Source organism: Schistocerca cancellata, chromosome 11 (genome assembly GCF_023864275.1).
Source record: "Schistocerca cancellata isolate TAMUIC-IGC-003103 chromosome 11, iqSchCanc2.1, whole genome shotgun sequence".
Taxonomy (NCBI): domain Eukaryota; kingdom Metazoa; phylum Arthropoda; class Insecta; order Orthoptera; family Acrididae; genus Schistocerca; species Schistocerca cancellata.
In genome coordinates, this window is record NC_064636.1 from 61335906 (window position 1) to 61359154 (window position 23249).

At 45.1% G+C, this 23249-nt stretch overlaps 1 protein-coding gene across 3 annotated transcripts in view; it reads right to left on the minus strand.

Annotated features, from left to right (window-relative positions):
* LOC126108516 (ankyrin-1-like) overlaps positions 1–18899 on the minus strand; it is a 43196-nt gene extending 24297 nt beyond the window's left edge. For all 3 annotated transcript variants that reach the window (XM_049913787.1, XM_049913785.1, XM_049913786.1), the window contains exons 1-4: positions 18850–18899; positions 6098–6266; positions 5931–5978; positions 2244–2823 (exon numbers count right to left, since the gene is read on the minus strand). In XM_049913787.1, coding sequence (XP_049769744.1) covers positions 2244–2823; positions 5931–5978; positions 6098–6185 — 716 coding nt within the window. In that variant the 5' untranslated portion in view covers positions 6186–6266; positions 18850–18899. The remainder of the gene's footprint in view (positions 1–2243; positions 2824–5930; positions 5979–6097; positions 6267–18849) is intronic.
* Between the last annotated feature and the right edge of the window lie 4350 nt (positions 18900–23249).

Sequence of the window (23249 nt, forward strand, 5' to 3'; positions counted from 1 at the left end):
AGTTCCCTTGCCGGTCTAGGAATGGTAGAACGATGGGTTCGATGACGGTTTGGATGTACCGTGCACTATTCAGTGTCCCCTCGACGATCACCAGTGGTGTACGGCCAGTGTAGGAGATCGCTCCCCACACCATGATGCCGGGTGTTGGCCCTGTGTGCCTCGGTCGTATGCAGTCCTGATTGTGGCGCTCACCTGCACGGCGCCAAACACGCATACGACCATCATTGGCACCAAGGCAGAAGCGACTCTCATCGCTGAAGACGACACGTCTCCATTCGTCCCTCCATTCACGCCTGTCGCGACACCACTGGAGGCGGGCTGCACGATGTTGGAGCGTGAGCGGAAGACGGCCTAACGGTGTGCGGGACCGTAGCCCAGCTTCATGGAGACGGTTGCGAATGGTCCTCGCCGATACCCCAGGAGCAACAGTGTCCCTAATTTTCTGGGAAGTGGCGGTGCGGTCCCCTACGGCACTGCGTAGGATCCTACGGTCTTGGCGTGCATCCGTGCGTCGCTGCGGTCCGGTCCCAGGTCGACGGGCACGTGCACCTTCCGCCGACCACTGGCGACAACATCGATGTACTGTGGAGACCTCACGCCCCACGTGTTGAGCAATTCCGCGGTACGTCCACCCGGCCTCCCGCATGCCCACTATACGCCCTCGCTCAAAGTCCGTCAACTGCACATACGGTTCACGTCCACGCTGTCGTGGCATGCTACCAGTGTTAAAGACTGCGATAGAGCTCCGTATGCCACGGCAAACTGGCTGACACTGACGGCGGCGGTGCACAAATGCTGCGCAGCTAGCGCCATTCGACGGCCAACACCGCGGTTCCTGGTGTGTCCGCTGTGCCGTGCGTGTGATCATTGCTTGTACAGCCCTCTCGCAGTGTCCGGAGCAAGTATGGTGGGTCTGACACACCGGTGTCAATGTGTTCTTTTTTCCATTTCCAGGAGTGTAGTTCAAATGGCTCTGAGCACTATAAGACTTAACATCTGAAGTCATCAGTCCCCTAGACCGAGAACTACTTAAACCTAACTAACCAAAGGACATCACACACATCCATGAACCTGCAACCGTAGCAGCAGCGCAGTTCCAGACTGAAGCGCCTAGAACCGCTCGGCCACAGTGGCCAGCAGACTGAAAGAATTTAGTTATGGGAACTGCAGTGGTGTTGCATACATGTACCAAGAGAGTGAATATGGTATTGTTGGCGAGCAGACCCCCATATGGGGAAGTTAGGCCGGCTCTTATTTCAGTCGACGCCACACTGGGCGACTTCCATGTCGGTGATGAGGATGAAATGATGATAATGACAACACAGCACCCAGTCCACGAGCGGAAAAATCTCCAACCGGGCCTGGAATCGCACCCGTGCCCACTTGCACAGGAGGCGAGTACATTACCACCCAGCTTAGCATGTGGACAGAGTGAAACAAATATATGTAAGACACAAAGCTTACTACAGTTACAAAGTTGGTACATACCAATATTTACCGCATGGGAACATAGAAAAACGGAAAATTGTATATACCTTGTTGTCCTGGAACTGCACTGCTGCATGTTACCGTCTTCCTGAGCGACATATTTGCTCGTAATCTTCACCTTGTATTTATGCAGCATGACGGCATTTATAGGTGTCTCCCCATAGACATCAGCTGAGACACAACCTACTTGAAATTCTACTGTATGTGAACGGCTTTAGAAGTTCTAGCACATTGGACAGAACAAGGACCAATCTCTCAACAGCCCTGGGTGCATCCTACAAACATCACTGCATCTGACTGCCTTCAGCACCACATATTTCAGTCCAAAGCAAAAGTGTCTCATGTTGCTTACAGTCAATGAGCCCTTTGTTCAGGAAATTGGTGCAAAAAGCTAAATAACAATTTTTTGTCCACAAGCACTTTAATACAGTTAATCATTACAAATAAGGGAACACTGCTTGAGTGAATTTGTAAAATTGTGAAAAACGTTGGCATACCACGACTTATTTTTGGCTGCTTTCTCAGCTAGTAAACACGGTTTTGAGGTTTTAATGAACCTGATATGAGAAGGTGCACAAAGCACTGAGAGATATGTGATACAGCTTTTTTAGTTGCCAGTAAGGTACGTTTCTCAGCACAGGCACCACAAAGGTAATTTAGTGGCCAGGACATTAAGATGTAACGATGATTACTGGTTCAGAGGCAGAAACATACACAGATCTGGGAGAACAGGTGAACACTTTACATGTGCATACCTGGTTTGTGCAGGTGGCTCTGCAATCAGTCGAGTTAACTCTACAACATAGTGTGGGTGGCTGACTGTAGCGTCTGCCCAGCCCTGCGTCATCACCACCTGGAGAGTGTGGGCCTTAATGAAGGTGACGGCGGCCTGCTTCAGGACGGGGCAGGAGTGCCTCAGCGCGAGCAGAGCCGTGGCAACCGCGTTCTCCACCGACAGCTGTGCGGCCACCTGCTGCTCGAACGCGGCCTTCAGGTGGGGCAAGCCGTAGCTGTCAGCTGCCGCCAGCACCTGGGGGGCCACGCTGGGCAGCTGGGGGGCCTGCAGGGTGTACATGTAGGACAGCAGGTGGCGCAGCACTGGGCCCTCCACGTCTGGGATGACGACCCGGCCGCCGCTGGCCTCCAGCGTGTCGTGCTGGAACATTTCCTGGAACACGGGACTTCTGGCAGCCAGCACGGCCCGGTGCGCCACCAGCCTCGTGTCACCCGCCACCAGCGTCACCACGGCTCCATCACCGGCGTCGAGCAGGGTGGCCAGGTCCGCAGCTGTGCTCCCCTCAACCTCCTGAGCTCGTTCTGTTGTTGTAGACAACTCTGAAACACAGCGTCGCTGAGCAGCCCTTTGCCTTTACGCAGCACCTTTGTGCTTATATGAGTCTCAGGTATATCTGTACCAAGTAACTGATGAGAAATGTCGTCCATTGTGCATGATTCGCAAACACATATTCCTGCTCTGTCAAAATGCTTCCACAGGTTGTAACACCAATATCGATTGTAAGTAATTTATACTGTACAATTATGTGTATGTGACTATGAAGTGTTTGGTCTTTACTAATGGTTCAAATGCCTCTGAGCACTATGGGACTTAACTTCTGAGGTCATCAGTCCCCTAGAACTTAGAACTACTTAAACCTAACTAACCTAAGGACATCACACACATCAATGCCCGAGGCAGGATTCGAACCTGCCACCGTAGCGGTCGCGCGGTTCCAGAGTGTAGCGCCTAGAACCGCTCGTTCACCCCGGCCGGCTCTTTACTAATGAAAGTCATTGTATCGCCAGAGAGAAAGTTGAAGTTTGTAATATGTGTATTATTTATAAAATATGTAAGTTCAGAAAGAGAAATTGAACTTTGAATGCTGGTTCATGCTTACGAAATTTGTATTGTATAGAAGGTGAAGGGAAGCCCCTCTGCTACGGAAGTGGCCTGGCGCGTGCTGAAAGGTGGTTTTGGTGGTCTATCTGGGCGGATACTGGGTGAGCACGTTCTGCAGTCGGTGGCTAACCGTTGCACCGTTTACATTGAGGGTGCCTAATTTTTTATTGAAGTTGCCTCGGATGTGGTTTTGGCTGTCTTATGGTGTTCTTGTTATTATGGAATGGCTCTAGAACAAGGATAATTCGTCGCCAAGAAGAATTTATAAAGAGCATTCAACAGCAAGAGTGAGAGACCAGATAGCCGCCACGTGCTTGCCATCACTATTGTGCCTCTGCCCCACCTGCTTCAGGAACTCAGATATGTATCATAGTACGGACCCGTATGTTTGTGTGAGTGGTTTTCAATAATAATTCCAGTGACATAAACATGTGTGTTAACCTTAAAATTGTCCTGATCATGAAACCAATGCGGGGCCCCATCCTAAACGTGCAGGAGACTGAGTTGATTTGTTTCTGCATTAAATGTGTCAAAGTTCAGTGCCAAAGTGTACAAATGTTGCTACTTAAATTAGCTATTTCACAGGTAATGAGAAAGCCACAAAAATTGAACTTGCATGAAAGTAATTTTGCTTTGATTGTTACTATGTACTATTTTCTTAAGCAAATTGAACTTAATATTTCAATTATTTACTTTAAAGTATAAACATATATTTTCCAACAGAATGCGCCATTGTATGACCTGTTCTATAATAGGCAACCCATACACAACCATGAGGGACTCCAATTGGGTATAAAAAATGTTAAAATTACTGACTTGTTTAATTTCTACCTATCTTTTCAAAATTATTAGAATAATTAATTGGTATAAGGAGAAGCAAATATCTTTAAGACTATGTACTTATGAACAAAGCTAAATGGGCTCTCAGAAAAATTTTTCGGACTTTATATTTTTGAATGATACCGTAGAGCGCCCAAACAAAATGTACTTGGTATTAAGTACATTATTTGATTTGTCTGGAGCCTTTGTGTTGATCAACTCTACAGGGTTAGTGACTATTACTGACATGCTGAAACCCTGTCTCACCGTGTTCCAACCTCTGTTCCGTCCTGTGTCCCCTTTTCTTCCCAGTTTAGTGTAACAGCCTGCACGGCAACATTAGATCAACGAGAATTAAATCGGTGCTTACAGACGACACCAACAGGATGACAAAAATCTATCATTCACACACACACACAAATAACTTCCTTTTCTTGTTTGCCATCCTGTTTACCATAAACTCCATTTCCACATACCCATGTAAGATAAACTGCATTCAGCTCTAGCAATAAAAATTTAGAAGTTATAGCTATGTAGAATAATGAACTGATACAAGAATTAGATAGCACAACATTCAAGGGTCTTCATTCAGATTACGAAATAACCTGGAAAGGTGCCATACTACACGTTACTAAGAGGAAACTTCACCAGTTTTTATTTTCTACTGTTATTCACCATGGAGTCATAATGTCGCCTAATTTGCCTGCACACCTTCCATTATATGCTATATAAGAACTATTAAGCGAATATTTTTCTTTCTCAAAAACTCCTCATTATCCAGAAAAGAGTAATTAGAACATTCATAAAATAAGTCCAGGAACCTCTAGCTGCAAATTGTCTAGTCAGTTGCGAACACTTGTCACTACTTCACAATTCATAGGGATTTTTTTAAGAAAGTCAACTGCATATGACATCAAGTACTCGCATGAAATAATAGTGGCATCAGCTGCAGATCAAAAATATCTTCCATTGATGAAAGGAATGAACAATGGTTTAATAAGTTTGGATCCACTGCCTACTGAACTTAATACATAAGAAATAGAGAACCTTTTTCCTCAGTGCAACCATTACCGTTTCTGTTTGATAGCTCCACAGTACACATGAGAAAAACAAAAAGATTGCCTTCATCAGCTTCGTACTTGTGTAGGTTATACAGGGCATTTCAAAGTCTTGGAGACAAAGATGTAGGGCAGGTAGATCATGACAGGGGGAACAACTTGTTTTAGAAACAAGGGTTTTTTTTTTTTTTTTTTTTTTTTTTTTTTGCAACTCACTCCATCAGTCTTCTGGGAGAGGTGATACATTGCATATTTGATTAGTAGACCCTACTAATTTTGTGGAATCTCACAGCTACTGTGTTCTTATAATTAGTAGCTTGTTTAACTGTTCTTTGTTCATGTATTTAAGTGATGTACATTGTACAAGTAAATCTTTGGGAAAATGCTACTGACACATTCCAAAGTCAGGGTATGACTGTCGGTCTAATGATTTGTGGAACATACGCGCGACAGATAAATAAATAACATTCCAACTACTATAATCAACAGTTCCAGATGCAATGATACATGGAAACGCCATGATGTTACAATGTTCGTTCATAATAGTCACATGATTGCACTATCACTATTAAATTTCGTATTGAGACTACCAAAATATAATAATTTAGCACCAAAAGAATTTATTAAGATAGTAAACGTCTTTAGGAATAATGGGAAAAAATACATACCTGGACTGTTGGTTCTTAACTGATCAACTGTGACTTCAGGATCGAATCCTGAAAAAGAAATTCATACAAATCTCAATGAAAAAACTGAACGTATATTTCATTACTTATTGAAAAATTGTTATTGTTATAACGAGACTTACGTCAACTGGAAAAAGAAAAAGGCTTACCTGTAATGAAACCTGTGTCATTGTTGTGAGAAGCTATGACTACTGCCATAAAAACACAGGTGAACCAGGTGATGCTTCTGCAGAACATAATGAAGGACAAATGTGTCGGGCCAAGTAAAGAACGGTTCCCTCAAAATATCTTCGTCAGATTTGACCTCTGTTGAACAACCTGTAATTTTATGAATAAATATAGTTGCAATGGTAACTTTCTTTCATCAAGATCTACAGAAAATTAATTACCGTAAATTAATCTTCGAATTTAACTTCGATTACATCATTTTATAAGAGTTCTACCTAGTACCCATACTGGCCGATCAGCTACTCTATTTCCCTCTATTATTTCCAAAATCGTTTCAAAAAATTTTGATTCCGTTTCCATCACTTTAATTTTGAGAAAGGCCTCTCCAAACTGTGTATAGTCTTTTGTCATACCCATATCATCTGCAGTGAAATCGGTACAAGCTTTGCTTTCTCACGTGGAACTGCAACAAAAATGTAACATTACGAGCTGGTGTCCAGCCTACAGCAGCGGCATTTGTCGGCTAAACGAGCCTTAGGTAGACGAGAACAGACCAGGGGGAGCTTCCCTGAAGGGCAGTGGCAGAAACCACGGTCTTAGGAATATAACGGGGACTATCGAGTGCTGACTCTAATACTGCTGTTGCTATCTCCTAAACACTTTACAATGAAACCTAAGTCAGTATAAAAATCATGGCGGCGAGGCAAACACATTGTAACAGTTCATAACTGACAAAACTACCATCTGGTGAGCAAGATGTGTGAGACGGGTTAAATCCCCTCAGACTTCAAGAAGAATATAATAATAGACCTAAGTCGAAACAATGCCTCGGGAGTAGACAACGTTCCATTAGAACTACTGACAGCCTCGGGAGAGCCAGCCCTGACAAAACTCTACCATCTGGTGAGCAAGATGCATGAGACAGGGAAAATCCCCTCAGACTTGAAGAAGAATATAATAATTCCAATCCCAAAGAAAGCAGGTCTTTACAGGTGTGACAATTATCGAATTATCAGTTTAATAAGTCACGGCTGCAGAATACTTGCACGAATTCTTTACAGGTGAATGAAAAAAAATGGTGGAAGCCGACGTCGGGGAAGATCAGTTTGGATTCTATAGAAATGTTGGAACATGACCCTACGACTTATCTTAGAAGATAGATTAATGAGAGGTAAACCTACGTTTCTAGCATTTATAGACTTAGAGAAAGCTTTCCACAATGTTAAATGGAATATTTCAAATTATGAAGGTGGCAGGGGTCAAACACAGGAAGCGAAAGACTATTTACAATTTGTACAGAAAGCAGATGTCAGTTATAAGAGTCGAGCGGCACGAAAGAAGTGGTTAAGAAGGGAGAGAGAGGGTTTCTCAATCTCTATATTGTCAAGCAGTACAGGAAACAAAAGAAAAATTTGGAGCGGGAATTAAAGTCCATTGAGAAAAATAAAAACTTTGAGGTTTGCCGATGACATTGTAATTCTGTCAGAAACAGCAAAGGACCTGGAAGAGCAGTTTAATGAAATGGGCACTGTCTTGAAAGGAGGATATAAGATGCACATCAACAAAAGCAAAACGATTATAATGGAATGTACTCGAATTAAATCAGGTGACGCTGAGAGAATTAGATTACGAATTGAGACACTTAAAGTAGTGGATGAGTTTTGCTATTTAGGAAGCAAGATAACTGATGATGGTCGAAGTAGAGAGGATATAAAATCTAGACTGGCAATGGCAAGGAAAGGGTTTCTGAAGAAGAGAAATTTGTTAACATTGAGTATAGATTTAAGTGTCAGGAAGTCTTTTTTGAAAGTATTTGTATGGAGTGTAGCCATGTATGGAAGTGAAACATGGACGAGAAATACTTTAGAGAAGAAGAGAATAGAAGCTTTCGAAATGTTGTGCTAGAGAAGAATGCTGAAGATTAGATGGGTAGAACACGTAACTAATGAGGAGGTACTGAACAGAATTGCGGAGAGGAGGAATTTGTGGCGCAACTTGGCTAGAAGAAGGGATCGGTTGGTAGAACATGTTCTGAGGCATCAAGGTGTCACCAATTTAGCATTTGAGGGCGGCGTGGAGGGTAAAAATCGTAGAGGGAGACCGAGAGATGAATACACTAAGCAGACTGAGAAGGAATCACTAATTACGATTTTGTCGATTATCGTGATTATTTTCAAGTAAATCAGTGACAAGGTGTCCACAAACTGTCTTTATAACTAAAGAGTTTAAAGACTTTAAATACTTTAAAACTACACTAGGTATTACCAAATGGTTTTCAACATGTGACAATATAACTTAGAAAGTTTTCTTTAGCTTCCAGGTGACGCAGTTTTGACTCAAAACTGAAACTGAAAATCTGATAAAATGTGGACGCCACAGGAGCTCGCTCGGCGCGCGGCCTGCTTCACGCAGACGTCGTTCGCCTGTCCCCCACACCGCAGGATTTCTTCCCGTGGGGGTTTTGTAAGCGATCTGGTGTGCAAGAATCCTGGTTACAGACCTACAGGACTTGAAGCCACGCATTCTCAATGCTTTTTAACACGTCACCATGGAGGTCTTCAGTCCTACCTGCAGAGAAATGGAATTACGACCAGACACTATCTGTACCATTAACGATGCACTGACTCCTATGTAGGAGTGACGAAACAAAACGTCATGAGTTTATCTCATCGCACGTTCAAATGGTTCAAATGGCTCTGAGCACTATGGGACTCAACTGCTGTGGTCATAAGTCCCCTAGAACTTAGAACTACTTAAACCTAACTAACCTAAGGACATCACACACATCCATGCCCGAGGCAGGATTCGAACCTGCGACCGTAGCGGTCGTGCGGTTCCAGACTGTAGCGCCTTTAACCGCTCGGCCACTCCGGCCGGCTTCGCACGTTCAAAACAATTTGTTAATATATATGATTATTACAAAGCAATTAAAGTCTTAAGTTGTAAAGGTAATGTATGGAGACCCAGTATTTGTTTGCCGCACTAGATTAACAGCTGGTCGATTTGATAACCCATTTGTATACTTCTTCCTCTTCGTTTCGCTATGAAAATTCGCACAAATATCCATTGTGTAACTGATATGAAGTTATGTTTTCGTTTCACTCAAACATTTGATCACCAAGAGAAAAAAAACTTGGTTTTTCCTCACTTTCCCTCATTTCTACATCCACCGCTTTAAATAATGAGTAACTGTTGAAACGTCCCCTTAGAACAATTATACAAGACTGTGCTTAAACTGACACACAATATTTTTTTTTTTTTAGCGCAACGCAATCTGACTTTCAAAAATCCCTAAAAAAAGAATGGCCCTGACTGACATTAACCTATACCTTTCACAAATCACTTACCTCACCAAAAATCTTCGTTACTCGAACTACTGCAATACAGCGAGCGCCACTACTGCCAGCTGAATAAAAGATTCAAACTACTGAAGGCACTAACTACTGATAGGCATAGTTAGCAAATGAAAGATTTTAATAGAGAACAAACAATGTATTTACCTTAATAATCATAATATATATAGCAGTTAATGCCATCCAGTCTTACAAATTTCAAATCTGCGCCATTTCTCTCCTCACATCCACCACTGCTGGCGGCTCACCTCCAACTGCCCAACGCTACGCGCTGTTAACATCCCGCTGCCCAACACTACAATGGCAGACAACAATGATAACTAGCCACAGACTGCACACAGCACAGCCAGTGATTTTCATACAGAGCGCTGCGTAACGTTGCCAATAAGGAAACATAAACAGCCTACTTACACTGTGATTGCCTCCTCTGACTTTGTACCGTCAACGAATATGACCGTGCTGCGATGGTACTACGAACAGCTGAAATCGTGGAGAAACGGCAGCCGTTACTTTTCACGACGGCATGCAGCTCTGCAGTATGGTTAAACGACGATAGCATCTTGTCGGGTAAAATATTCCTAGGAAAAAACAGTTTCCCATTCCGATCTCCGGGCGGGGACTACTCAGGAGGACGTTGTCATTAGGAAAAACCGATCTCACAGTCTATGTGTCTAGAATGTTAGATCACTTAAGCGAGCCAGAGGGTTAGAAAATGTGAAATGTGGAGTGGATAGTTTGAGGTAAGATATGCGAGGGATTGGTGAAGCTCTATGGCAGAATGAACAGCACTTCTCGCCAGGTGAGTACTTGGTTATAAATAGACAATGATACCAGTGTAGAGGCAATCCAGAATTAGGTCTAATAATGAAAATGAAAATAAAATATATAGGTAAGTTACTACGAACAGCATAGTGAACGCATTATTGCATCCAAGATCGGAGTAAAGCCAACACTTATCACTCCACCACAAGTTTAGTTTATATGCCAACTAGCTCCGCAGATGACGAAGAAACTGCAAAAAATATATGATGAGATAAAATAAATCATTCAGATAAGAGAAGAAAAATTTAATTGTGATGGGGGACTGGAATTCATTAGTAGGAAAGGAAATGAAGGGAATGTAGTAGAGGAATGTGGACTGAGGCAAAGGAATGAAAGAGGAAGCCGCGTGGTAGAAATTTGCTCAGAGCAAAATTTACTCACTGCTGACCAGTTTTTGAAGAATTATGAAAGGAGGTTGTGTACGTGGAAGAGACCTTGAGATACCGGAAGGTTTTGGATTCATTATGTAATGGTCAGACAGAGATTTCGCAACAACATATTAAGCTGTAAGATACTTCCAAGGTCAGAGCTGGACTATGACCACAATTTATTGTTTATGAATAAAACGGAAGGCATAGCAAAAAAGGCAGGAAATTAAGGAGATGAGAGCTGGATAAGTTGAAATAATCATAAGTTGTTGAGGCTGTCAAATGGAGCATTGATTGAAACAGGGGAAAGGAATACGGTAGAAGACAAATAGGTAGCTTTGAGAGCTGAACTAGCGAAGGCAGTAAGGAGCAGATCGGTAAAAAGACCAGTACAAATCCTGGACTATGACAGGAGATATTGAATTTAATTGATGAAAGGAGAAAATATAAAAACCAACAAATGATGAAGGCGAGATTGAAAGAAAATGTCAATGGCCAAGCAGGGAAGGTTAGAGGACAAACGTAAGAATATGGAAGCATCTATAACCCTAGATGAGAGAAGGATACGGCTATAGGAAAACTGAAGAGATCTTTAGAGAAAAGAAAAGGAGCTGTATAAATACCGAGAGCTCACACAGAAAACCAGTACTGAGCAAAGAATGGAAAGCTACAAGGCGCCAAGAACGTATAGAGGCTCTATACATGCATAATGAACTTAAATGCAGTATTATATAAAGGGAAAAGGCGGCGGACGAAAATGAGGTGGGCGATTTGATACTACGAGATGAATTTGAATGAGCACTGAAAGAGGTAAATCGAATTTAGGCCCCTGGAGTAGACGATGTTCCGACAGAACTACAGATGTTCTATCTGGTGTGCAAGATGTGTGAGACAGTAGAAGTTTCCTCATTGTTGAAGAAGAATATAATAATTCCAATTAGGGGCTGACAGGTGTCAATATTACCGAGCTATCTGTTTAATAAGTAATGTTCGCGAACTACTAAAACGAATCGGTTACACAAGAATTGAAAAACTAGTAGAACCTGACTTTGGGGAATGTAATTGATATTTTTTAAAACATCGGGGATACGATGTTTAAAAAGAACGAAAATATCGGTCTTAGATTTATCAAAGAAATGTATCGATATATCAACGGAAAAATTAACGACGCGCCGGTCTATTAAAATATCACCTCCATATTGTAAATAATGTTGCCGGCTTTAGAGTTGTTCATTTAAGTATTGCTTTATTATATTAACAGAATCTACCGTCGGTTCTTAGTAGAATGCCTGAAGATGGCCTTGTAAGCCGAAAATCGGTTAGCAATAAAAATAATAATTATTATTGATTTATTACTAAAAATTCTGTACATCAACGATCCAGCAGCCTGCCTGCTTCCACAGGATGTCTTTTTTGTCTTCAAGGTTGCGCATGCGCATCAGTTTCCGGTAGCGCAAGTATGCAAGCGCTTTGCTATCGGCCTTCGGTGGGAACCTTTGCGCTTTTTGGGAGACGACGGGTAGCCGTTGCCCATATGTGTTTCTTTGCTTGTGTAGTGTGTTGAGGTTATGGTGTAGGGCCATTTATGAGCAGTAATGCTTGCTGACTCCAAAGGAAGCGCGCTTAAGTTTGTAGATGAATACAGACAAAAATGTCGAGTGGAATGCCGCTTCGGAAGATTATTTGAATAAAAATTTGAAATGAGTTGCCCTGAGCGTCACGTATTACATAAAAAGTAGTACTGTAAGAATAAGATACCGTAAATTTCGACGTAGGGAAACTGAGAACAATAAGCCAAAAAACAAAAATGAAAAGTGTGTATGAAAACTGTGGACGAATATTCATGCTACGCCGACTTAAAAGCATAACAAGTGACGAGTCTGATAGGCCTATCTGAACAAAATAAGTGTTGCGGTATGTGTAGCTCCTCAACAAACCACTAAAAATACACTCCTGGAAATGGAAAAAAGAACACATTGACACCGGTGGGTCAGACCCACCATACTTGCTCCGGACACTGCGAGAGGGCTGTACAAGCAATGATCACACGCACGGCACAGCGGACACACCAGGAAACGCGGTGTTGGCCGTCGAATGGCGCTAGCTGCGCAGCATTTGTGCACCGCCGCCGTCAGTGTCAGCCAGTTTGCCGTGGCATACGGAGCTCCATCGCAGTCTTTAACACTGGTAGCATGCCGCGACAGCGTGGACGTGAACCGTATGTGCAGTTGACGGACTTTGAGCGAGGGCGTATAGTGGGCATGCGGGAGGCCGGGTGGACGTACCGCCGAATTGCTCAACACGTGGGGCGTGAGGTCTCCACAGTACATCGATGTTGTCGCCAGTGGTCGGCGGAAGGTGCACGTGCCCGTCGACCTGGGACCGGACCGCAGCGACGCACGGATGCACGCCAAGACCGTAGGATCGTACGCAGTGCCGTAGGGGACCGCACCGCCACTTCCCAGCAAATTAGGGACACTGTTGCTCCTGGAGTATCGGCGAGGACCATTCGCAACCGTCTCCATGAAGCTGGGCTACGGTCCCGCACACCGTTAGGCCGTCTTCCGCTCACGCCCCAACATCGTGCAGCCCGCCTCCAGTGGTGTCGCGACAGGCGTGAATGGAGGGACGAATGGAGACGTGTCGTCTTCAGCGATGAGAGTCGCTTCTGCCTTGGTGCCAATGATGGTCGTATGCGTGTTTGGCGCCGTGCAGGTGAGCGCCACAATCAGGACTGCATACGACCGAGGCACACAGGGCCAACACCCGGCATCATGGTGTGGGGAGCGATCTCCTACACTGGCCGTACACCACTGGTGATCGTCGAGGGGACACTGAATAGTGCACGGTACATCCAAACCGTCATCGAACCCATCGTTCTACCATTCCTAGACCGGCAAGGGAACTTGCTGTTCCAACAGGACAATGCACGTCCGCATATATCCCGTGCCACCCAACGTGCTCTAGAAGGTGTAAGTCAACTACCCTGGCCAGCAAGATCTCCGGATCTGTCCCCCATTGAGCATGTTTGGGACTGGATGCAGCGTCGTCTCACGCGGTCTGCACGTCCAGCACGAACGCTGGTCCAACTGAGACGCCAGCTGGAAATGGCATGGCAAGCCGTTCCACAGGACTACATCCAGCATCTCTACGATCGTCTCCATGGGAGAATAGCAGCCTGCATTGCTGCGAAAGGTGGATATACACTGTACTAGTGCCGACATTGTGCATGCTCTGTTGCCTGTGTCTATGTGCCTGTGGTACTGTCAGTGTGATCATGCGATGTATCTGACCCCAGGAATGTGTCAATAAAGTTTCCCCTTCCTGGGACAATGAATTCACGGTGTTCTTATTTCAATTTCGAGGAGTGTAGAAATGAAGCACACTGATGTGGCAAAAAATACGAAATTCAAAAACACAAGTTCCATTCAGGTCGACTTCCCAGTTTCTTTCATCTCCTTAAACGCCAGCGAACTGGCAATCGAAGAGTCGAAACTGTGTCGTGGAGTTAAACGTTGCAGTTTTCGTTGGCAGCGCCGGGCGCCGATTACGTCAGCATTTCCTCGTACACGTCTCTGTCCACCGCAACGACCAGTCTTGTCATTTTCTTGGTCATAATTTTCAGCAGCTGTGTTTAACGAATGCCGGTATGAAGAAACAGCACATTAGTTGCTTTATAAATGGTTTTTTAACGCAACTAGTGTGTTATTGTTTTTGCCAATCCTGGCCTATGGGATGGAGGTTATATGGGACTACCTGACAGAAAAAATTCTAGAAACACTAGAAAAGGTAAAATCGACATATCTAAAAAGAGCACTACGTCTCTCAAAGACAACAAGATCTAGACTAGTGTACCTGCTAGCGAGAGAGACATTCCTAATTGAAGGCATCAGACTTCGATATATGATGCCACACACCAGGGCTTCCAGAAAGCAACTGAAGATGATGGAGGACAAACGAGAAAAAAATATGGCTGCAGTTTTATGGCACGGAAGCAATGACGAACCGCTCATGGACAGCACCAAACTTCTAACAGCGACATGTCGTAACTAGACTTTCTATTCACGGCTTTCATCATCTAATCTGGAAGAACACAACTCATCACAATCCAATCGCAACTTGTGTATGTGAACTGTGTAACGAAGCCTGTGAACGATATCACATAGAACTGTGCAGTAAAAGAGTGAAATCGATAAATGAATATGCAAAAGTGTGAAATGTAAATGTAAAATGTTAAGCAAAGTAACTGTATATGGCTATTTGGCTGCAATTTTATTAAATAAAAAAAATATTGTTTAATCCCAGAAATCTTATTACTCTCTTTTCAATCGCCACCCCCACTCCCCCCCTCCTTCTTTGCCACGTAAGCTTGCTTCACACAATCAGAGAGAAAGCCTGGAGTGATGGAAGCTCAAAAACTAGTGAGACAGAGTGAGAGTAAACATACATTTCACTACAATTTTTAAAGAAAAATTTCAAATATTTATTGAAAATTGCGAAAAATATCGGTACCCGATATTCCATTTCGACATCGATATGTCGTGGAATAAAATATTGCTGATTGTAAGGAGTGTGTCAGAACTCTCCATTACACTGATTAAATATTGCACTGAGTATCGAAAATAATACAGCCAACTTGAGGCTATTCTTTGCATTGTGTAAGATTCTGCGATTCTCTGTGGAAATAAATAAGCACTCAGATATCGATAGTAACAAAAATGGTTCAAATGGCTCTGAGCACTATGCGACTTAACATCTGAGGTCATCAGTCCCCTAGAACTCAGAACTATTTAAACCTAACTAACCTAAGGACATCACACACATCCATGCCCGAGGCAGCATTCGGACCTGCGACCGTAGCAGTCGCCCGGTTCCGGACTGCGCGCCTAGAACCGCTACACCACCGCGGCCGGCCGATAGTAACAATCTGATGGCGAAACATGGGAGCGCGATTCTAAGCATTGTTGTGAGACGAGGTCTGTCTGCGAGAGTAAAATTTCAGTAGTGTTGGTCGAGAGCTCGGAGACAAAAGACGTGTCACGCTGCCCTCACGTCGGTGATGGAAGATTTTATCACACTCAAGGCCTGATTTCATTTATATGGCCAGGAGAGATTTACGTGGCTTAACTACGCTTGAGAATGTAATTCAAGGTAAAAGCCGCAAGCATAGCGCAAAAGGAATTGCAGGGTTAAGCTCGTGATTGTTAGTCCGCAACAATCCCATGTTTTGCTTGTCAGTTAAAGAGGCCTCCTTATCCTTCAAATAATAATAATCATTCTCTACATCTAATTCGGCAACGGCCTTGCCGCAGTGGATACACCGGTTCCCGTGAGATCACCGAAGTTAAGCGCTGTCGGGCGTAGTCGGCACTTGGATGGGTGACCATCCTGTCTGCCATGCGCTGTTGCAATTTTTCGGGATGCACTCAGCCTCGTGATGCCAATTGAGGAGCTACTCGACCGAATAGTAGCGGCTTCGGTCGAGAATACCAACATAACGACCGGGAGAGCGGTGTGCTGACGTCACACCCCTCCTATTCACATCTTCCACTGAGGATGACACGGCGGTCGGATGGTCCCGGTAGGCCACTCGTGGCCTGAAGACGGAGTGAGTGTCCGCAGCTCGTGGTCGTGCGGTAGCGTTCTCGCTTCCCGCGCCCGGGTTCCCGGGTTCGATTCCCGGCGGGGTCAGGAATTTTCCCTGCCTCGTGATGACTGGGTGTTGTATGATGTCCTTAGGTTAGTTAGGTTTAAGTAGTTCTAAGTTCTAGAGGACTGATGACCATAGATGTTAAGTCCCATAGTGCTCAGAGACATTTGCACCATTTTTGGACGGAGTGAGTGCTGCATCTAATTCATAAATATGCTGTGGTTATTAAATGTTAACGTAACTTCGAAATTGAAATAATTTGTTAACCTGGCACTCAGCCATTATTGATACTTACAAGGTGACTGTCAGACATTTCACCATTACTAATACTTGTTAAACTAGTACTGGTCATGAAGATTTCTGAAGCTTTTAAGTAGACTTAATTTATGAAATCATTTCTTACAAGTTATTTAGTAGTTGACAAAACCAAAGCAAACTCCTTTTTATTAGGTTCATTCTTAATAACAATGAGCTTCAACCGCTGCTGCTGCTGCGAATTTCTGTAAACCACTCGGAAAAAGGCAGCCATCTAAAGAGGTGAGTGCAACAGTTAGGGCCACATCAGAGACACTGACACACCACTACATGTTATGTACTCTAATCCAGTAAATTCCGTTCCACAAGGGAGATTCTGTACCAGTTGCAAATTCATATTCGAATATGCAGTCACATAGCTTATTCAAATGTTACTTTTAAGTTTGTCATGTAACGATATGTTGAGGGCTTAAATGACAGTGAAAGTGACACTCATACTACACGCACACAGTGTTATGCAGGTTAGATTCCGAGTGGTGATACCTCAAAATGCTTGTCGAGTCCATTTTCACAGACGAACATAGCTCTTATTTGTTGCAGGTACTTTACATGATATACATGTATATTTCCGGGAAGAATATCAACATATCGAAATATCGATACTTTATCAACACTCGTACTTTGGGGCATTGTATTAGTATTGGAGGGAAGTAGAAGGTGGGGTGGGGGGGGGGGGTGGGGGGGTATGAACTGTAGACAGAGACTAAGGGATGAACACTGTAAGCAGGTTCAAAAGGGTGTAGATTGCAGTAGTTATCTGCAAACGAGGAAGCCGGCACAGGACAGAGCAGTGTAGGGAGCTGCATCAACCAGTCCTCTTGCCGAAAACTATGAGGTGCATTCATGTTCTAAGGCCTCCGATTTTTTTTCTCCGGACTGCAAAGAGATAGAAACATGTGCATTGTTTTAAAATGAGGCCGCGTTCATTGTCAATATGTCCCAGAGATGGCAGCACCGTACGGCAGATGGAATTTTACCGCCAGCGGCGAGAATGAGAACTGTTTAAAATACTTAAAAGGGCGACGTTTTCCTTACTTGAACAGCGTGCAATCATTCGTTTTCTGAATTTGCGCGGTGTGAAACCAATTGAAATTCATCGACAGTTGTAGGAGCCGTGTGGTGTTGGAGTTATGGATGTCTCGACAGTGCGTTAGTGGGTGCGACAGTTTAATGAAGGCAGAACATCATGTGACAACAAACTAAAACAACCTTGGGCTAGCACAAGCCGGTCTGACGACACGATCGAGAAAGTGGAGAGAATTGTTTTGGGGGATCGCCGAACGACTGTTGAACAGATCGCCTCCAGAGTTGGCATTTCTGTGGGTTCTGTGCACACAATCCAGCATGACGACTTGAAAATGCGAAAAGTGTTATCCAGGTGGGTGCCACGAATGGTGACGGACGACCACACGGCTGCCCGTGTGGCACATTGCCGAGCAATGTTGACGTGCAACGACAGCACGAATGGGACTTTCTTTTCGTCGGTTGTGACAATGGATGCGACGTGGATGCCATTTTTCAATCCAGAAACAAAGCGCCAGTCAGCTCAATGGAAGCACACGGATTCACCGCCACCAAAAAAATTTCGGGTAACCGCCAGTACTGAAAAAATGACGGTGTCCATGTTCTAGCACAGCGAGGGCGTAATCCTTACCCATTGCGTTTCAAAGGGCACTACGGTAACAGGTGCATCCTACGAAAATGTTTTGAAGAACAAATTCCTTTCTGCACTGCAACAAAAACGTCCGGGAAGGCTGCACGTGTGCTGTTTCACCAAGACAACGCACCCACACATCGAGCTAACGTTACGTAACAGTTTCTTCGTGATAACAACTTTGAAGTGATTCCTCGTGCTCCCTACTCACCTGACCTGGCTCCTAGTGACTTTTGGCTTTTTCCAACAATGAAAGACACTCTCCGTGGCCGCACATTCACCAGCCGTGCTGCTATTGCCTCAGCGATTTTCCAGTGAGTGGTCAAAACAGACTCCTAAAGAAGCCCCCGCCGCTGCCATGGAATCATGGCGTCGGCGTTGTGAAAAAATGTGTACGTCTGCAGGGCGATTACGTCGAGAAGTAACGCCAGTTTCATCGATTTCGGGTGAGTAGTTAATCAGAAAATAAATGGGAGGCCTTAGAACTTGAATGCACCTCGTACAACAACCCGCAGCAACAGTAGGGGCACTAGCCACCGCTCGGTGGTGGAAGAAATACGCAGAGACTTACCGAAGACGCCAAGTTCCGCTCCGCGCCGTAGCAGGCAGCACAGTGGCGGTCGCGAATGCTGCCTTTCCTCCTAAGCCAGTCACCTCTGCTCCACGCCAGCAACGATAACCTCTGCACACATCTGGCGTCCAAAGTATCACCGCGCAGCGCCTCACGCCACAGGCCCGTGATAACCATAACGATCGCGCTCCTGCTCATTCTCAGCTCGCTGCCTCTGCCCGTCAGATTCCATGGCGGTCCCGTACTGGCCCACCGCGGGTGTCCTTCCTGTCCCTTCCCTTGAGATACACTAAAACTGAACTCCTCCCGAACAGGCCACGAAGGCCCAACGGTATCGACCGGCCGCCTTGTTATCCTCATACCACAGACGTCGCTGGAGGATGATAAGGAGGGGCACGTGGTCAGTACACCGCCCTCCCGGCCGTACGAGGTGCATTCAAGTTCTAAGGTCACCGATTTTTTTTTCTAATTAACTACTAACCCGAAATCTATGAAACTGGCGTTACTTCTCGACGTAATCGCCCTGCAGACGTACACATTTTTCACAACGCTGACGCCATGATTCCATGGCAGCGGCGAAGGCTACTTTAGGAGTCTGTTTTGACCACTGGAAAATCGCTGAGGCCATAGCAGCACGGCTGGTGAATGTGCGGCCACGGAGAGTGTCTTTCATTGTTGGAAAAAGCCAAAAGTCACTAGGAACCAGGTCAGGCGAGTAGGGAGCATGAGGAATCACTTCAAAGTTGTTATCACGAAGAAACTGTTACGTAACGTTAGCTCGATGTGCGGGTGCGTTGTCTCGGTGAAACAGCACACGCGCAGCCCTTCCCGGACGTTTTTGTTGCAGTGCAGGAAGGAATTTGTTCTTCAAAACATTTTAGTAGGATGCACCTGTTACCGTAGTGCCCTTTGAAACGCAATGGGTAAGAATTACGCCCTCGCTGTCCCAGAACATGGACACCATCATTTTTTCAGCACTGGCGGTTACCCGAAATTTTTTTGGTGGCGGCGAATCTGTGTGCTTTCATTGAGCTTTTTTTTTTTATTTTTTTGTTTGTGGTTTTAGGGCGCAAAACATCTATGGTCATTAGCGCCCAAAGCTTTCATTGAGCTGACGGGCGCTTTGTTTATGGATTGTAAAATGGCATCCACGTCTCATCCATTCTCACAACCGACGAAAAGAAAGTCCCATTCGTGCTGTCATTGCACGTCAACATTGCTCGGCAACGTGCCACACGGGCAGCCGTGTGGTCGTCCGTCAGCATTTGTGGCACCCACCTGGATGACACTTTTCGCATTTCCAGGTCGTCATGCTGGATTGTGTGCACAGAACCCACAGAAATGCCAACTCTGGAGGCGATCTGTTCAACAGTCGTTCGGCGATCCCCCAAAACAATTCTCTCCACTTTCTTGATCGTGTCGTCAGACCGGCTTGTGCGAGCCCGAGGTTGTTTCGGTTTGTTGTCACACGATGTTCTGCTGTCATTAAACTGTCACACCCTCCAACGCACTTTCGACACATCCATAACTCCATCACCACATGTCTCCTTCGACTGTCGACAAATTTCAATTGGTTTCACACCGCGCAAATTCAGAAAACGAATGATTGCACGCTGTTCAAGTAAGGAAAACGTCGCCAGTTTAAGTATTTAAAACCACCTATGGTAACAGTACAGGCCTGACAACGATGGGACATGCTGTAAATGTTATCACCAATCTCATGTTGAGACAATAATGACCATTCTCCCTGCAGAGCTGCTCGCAAGTTTCGGAGAGTGATTGGTGGATACTGACGTGATGCAACCCATCTCCCTATCAATCACATCCCAGACATGCTCTGTCGGGCTCAAATCGGAAGAGTGGGCAGACCACGCCATGAGTGCGAATTCTTCCATTTACAAGAAAATATTAACCAGCCATGCTCTGTAAGGTCGAGCATTATCCTCCATCAGTACCAAGTCTTGGCCCAGAGCACCTTGCAGCAACTCCACACGAGATCCCAATATCTCTTCACAATACCTGGAAACTGTTGAACCTTGCCTATTGAACTGTACAAGTTGATGAGGAGGTGTTCAAGTAGTCAACATAATCCCTGCTCACACCATTAGGAAGCGTCCTAGATATTGGTCTTTTTCTGTAATGTTTCGATCCAGAAATGGTGCTCCACGTTCCCTCCAGATGCGAATCCGTCGAGAATCACTCTCCAGATCAAATCACGACTCAACTGTGAAAAGAACATTGGCTCACTGTTCGACCGTCCAGGTGGCATGTTGACGACTCCGCTCTAGACATTCCCTTCCCTGACAATGAAGGCCACTCTGCGGAAGCGTTCTGTACACCGTTTTCCTCGATACAGCACGTCCAGAGGACGCTACGAGCTCAGATTCCAGTTGCCATCCGGTGCTAAGGCAGTACTGTGGTGCCCTTACAGCCAAATAGCGGTTCTCTCTCGGTCGGCCCTGCTCTCGTCTTCAGGATACAGTCTCTATGAAATGTCGCCTCATCAGAAACAACAAAACGTCTCACATTAAGCCATTCGATGATGATGATGATGTGATGATGATGTTTGGTTTCTGGGGCGCTCAACTGTGTGGTTATCAGCGCCCGTACAATTACCCAATCTTTGCTCAGTCCAATTTCGCCACTTTCCTGGATGATGATGAAATGATGAGGACAACACAAACACCCAGTCATCTCGAGGCAGGTGAAAATCCCTGACCCCGCCGGGAATCGAACCCGGGACCCCGTGCTCGGGAAGCGAGAACGCTACCGCGAGACCACGAGCAAGCCATTCGACCACAACAATCTGCGACTGTTCTGCTTCCATTCTTCTTCCTACGTCCCTCCACTGGAGAGAGTCTGGAAGGCTTCTTCATTGTGCCATACAGTACAGTCTATGACTGTGTACACACTCGATTTTGGATTTGCGACAACCCTAACATCACTGCTGGCGCGGCTGTCTGTTGATCGGAATGCCATGTTCTGTGCAGAACACGATTGTATGGAGATCTGTTGACAGTTTGTATGAGGATTGTACCGTGAATTGCCGGCCGCGGTGGTCTCGCGGTTCTAGGCGCTCAGTCCGGAACCGCGCGACTGCTACGGTCGCATGTTCGAATCCTGCCTCGGGCATGGATGTGTGTGATGTCCTTAAGTTAGTTAGGTTTAAGTAGTTCTAAGTTCTAGGGGACTGATGACCACAGATGTTAAGTCCCATAGTGCTCAGAGCCACTTTTTTTTTGTACTGTGAATTAGACACAGGACGGGGAAATAGTGATTTGTTGCTTTAATTTTTGACACCAGCGTAGACATCTTCATTCACGGTGGGGTCAGAGGCACTGCCAACTTATCACGACTCCACATCCACCTGACCTATATTACTAAGTTGGCTGGACACAAGCGCCTGGCACCTACACACCTCGTCACTGCCATTGCTGACGTCGACGCCGGTGGTTGGCATGGCCACCTGCTGTATCTGTAAGGGAAGACCTGAGGACCCGAAAACGCGCTGTAACACCCAAGAGACCACCACGTTACCTTTTCAATCTTCTCTTATATCTTAGAGTCCTCACAGACTTTCCGTTGATTGCTGTGGTTGAGGTCTACAGTCTCAATACTGGTCTGATGCAGCTTTCTGCACTAGGCTAGTCTGTCCAGGTCTCATATAACAACTGCCAACACCATCCATTTGAACCTGCTTGATTTGTTCAAGCCTCTTCTTCCTCTACAGCTTTCGCCACCTCTCCTCCCACCCTGCCCCTCATACTTCCTTCCAGTATCACGTCGACTATTCCTCGATGCCTCACGATGCGTCTTATCAAGCAATCCTCTGTTTGAGCCAAGTCGTGCCATGAGCTCTTTTTTAACCAGTTTTATTTACTACTTCCTCATTTCTTCTTCTTCTTTCGAATGGGTAAGCTAAGGACCACGATATTCATCTTTTCAGCCTTGAGAGGGACTTTGCCCAGTAATCCCGCATTCTATGGCTATGTTTCTCCTTTCTCTCCCTTGTCCAAAGGGCGCCGGTCTTTTTACAGGGTGATCTGTCCTAAAACCTCTTTTCTTTTACTATCCTTCCCAAAAGTGCTCGGTTTCTAATGTCCCTTTCAGTTACGATCAGTTCTCGGATGTCTTTCTTGACTTCTATCAGCCACGGTCTTTCTGCTCTCTCAGTCGTGGAGAAGTCGGTTAGTTAGTATTGTTTGGTCCATCCTTGTGATACGTCCGTAGACAGCGAGACGTGTCTTCCTGGCTACATCTGTGATTTTCTCAGTATGACTGTACAGCTCCTGGTTTGATTGTCATCTACACTCACCATCTGTTTGGACCGGTCCCAGAATTTTTCTCAGAATCTTCCTCTCCTGAACCTCTAGTTTATCTGTCAAGCCTTTCCTGTTCAG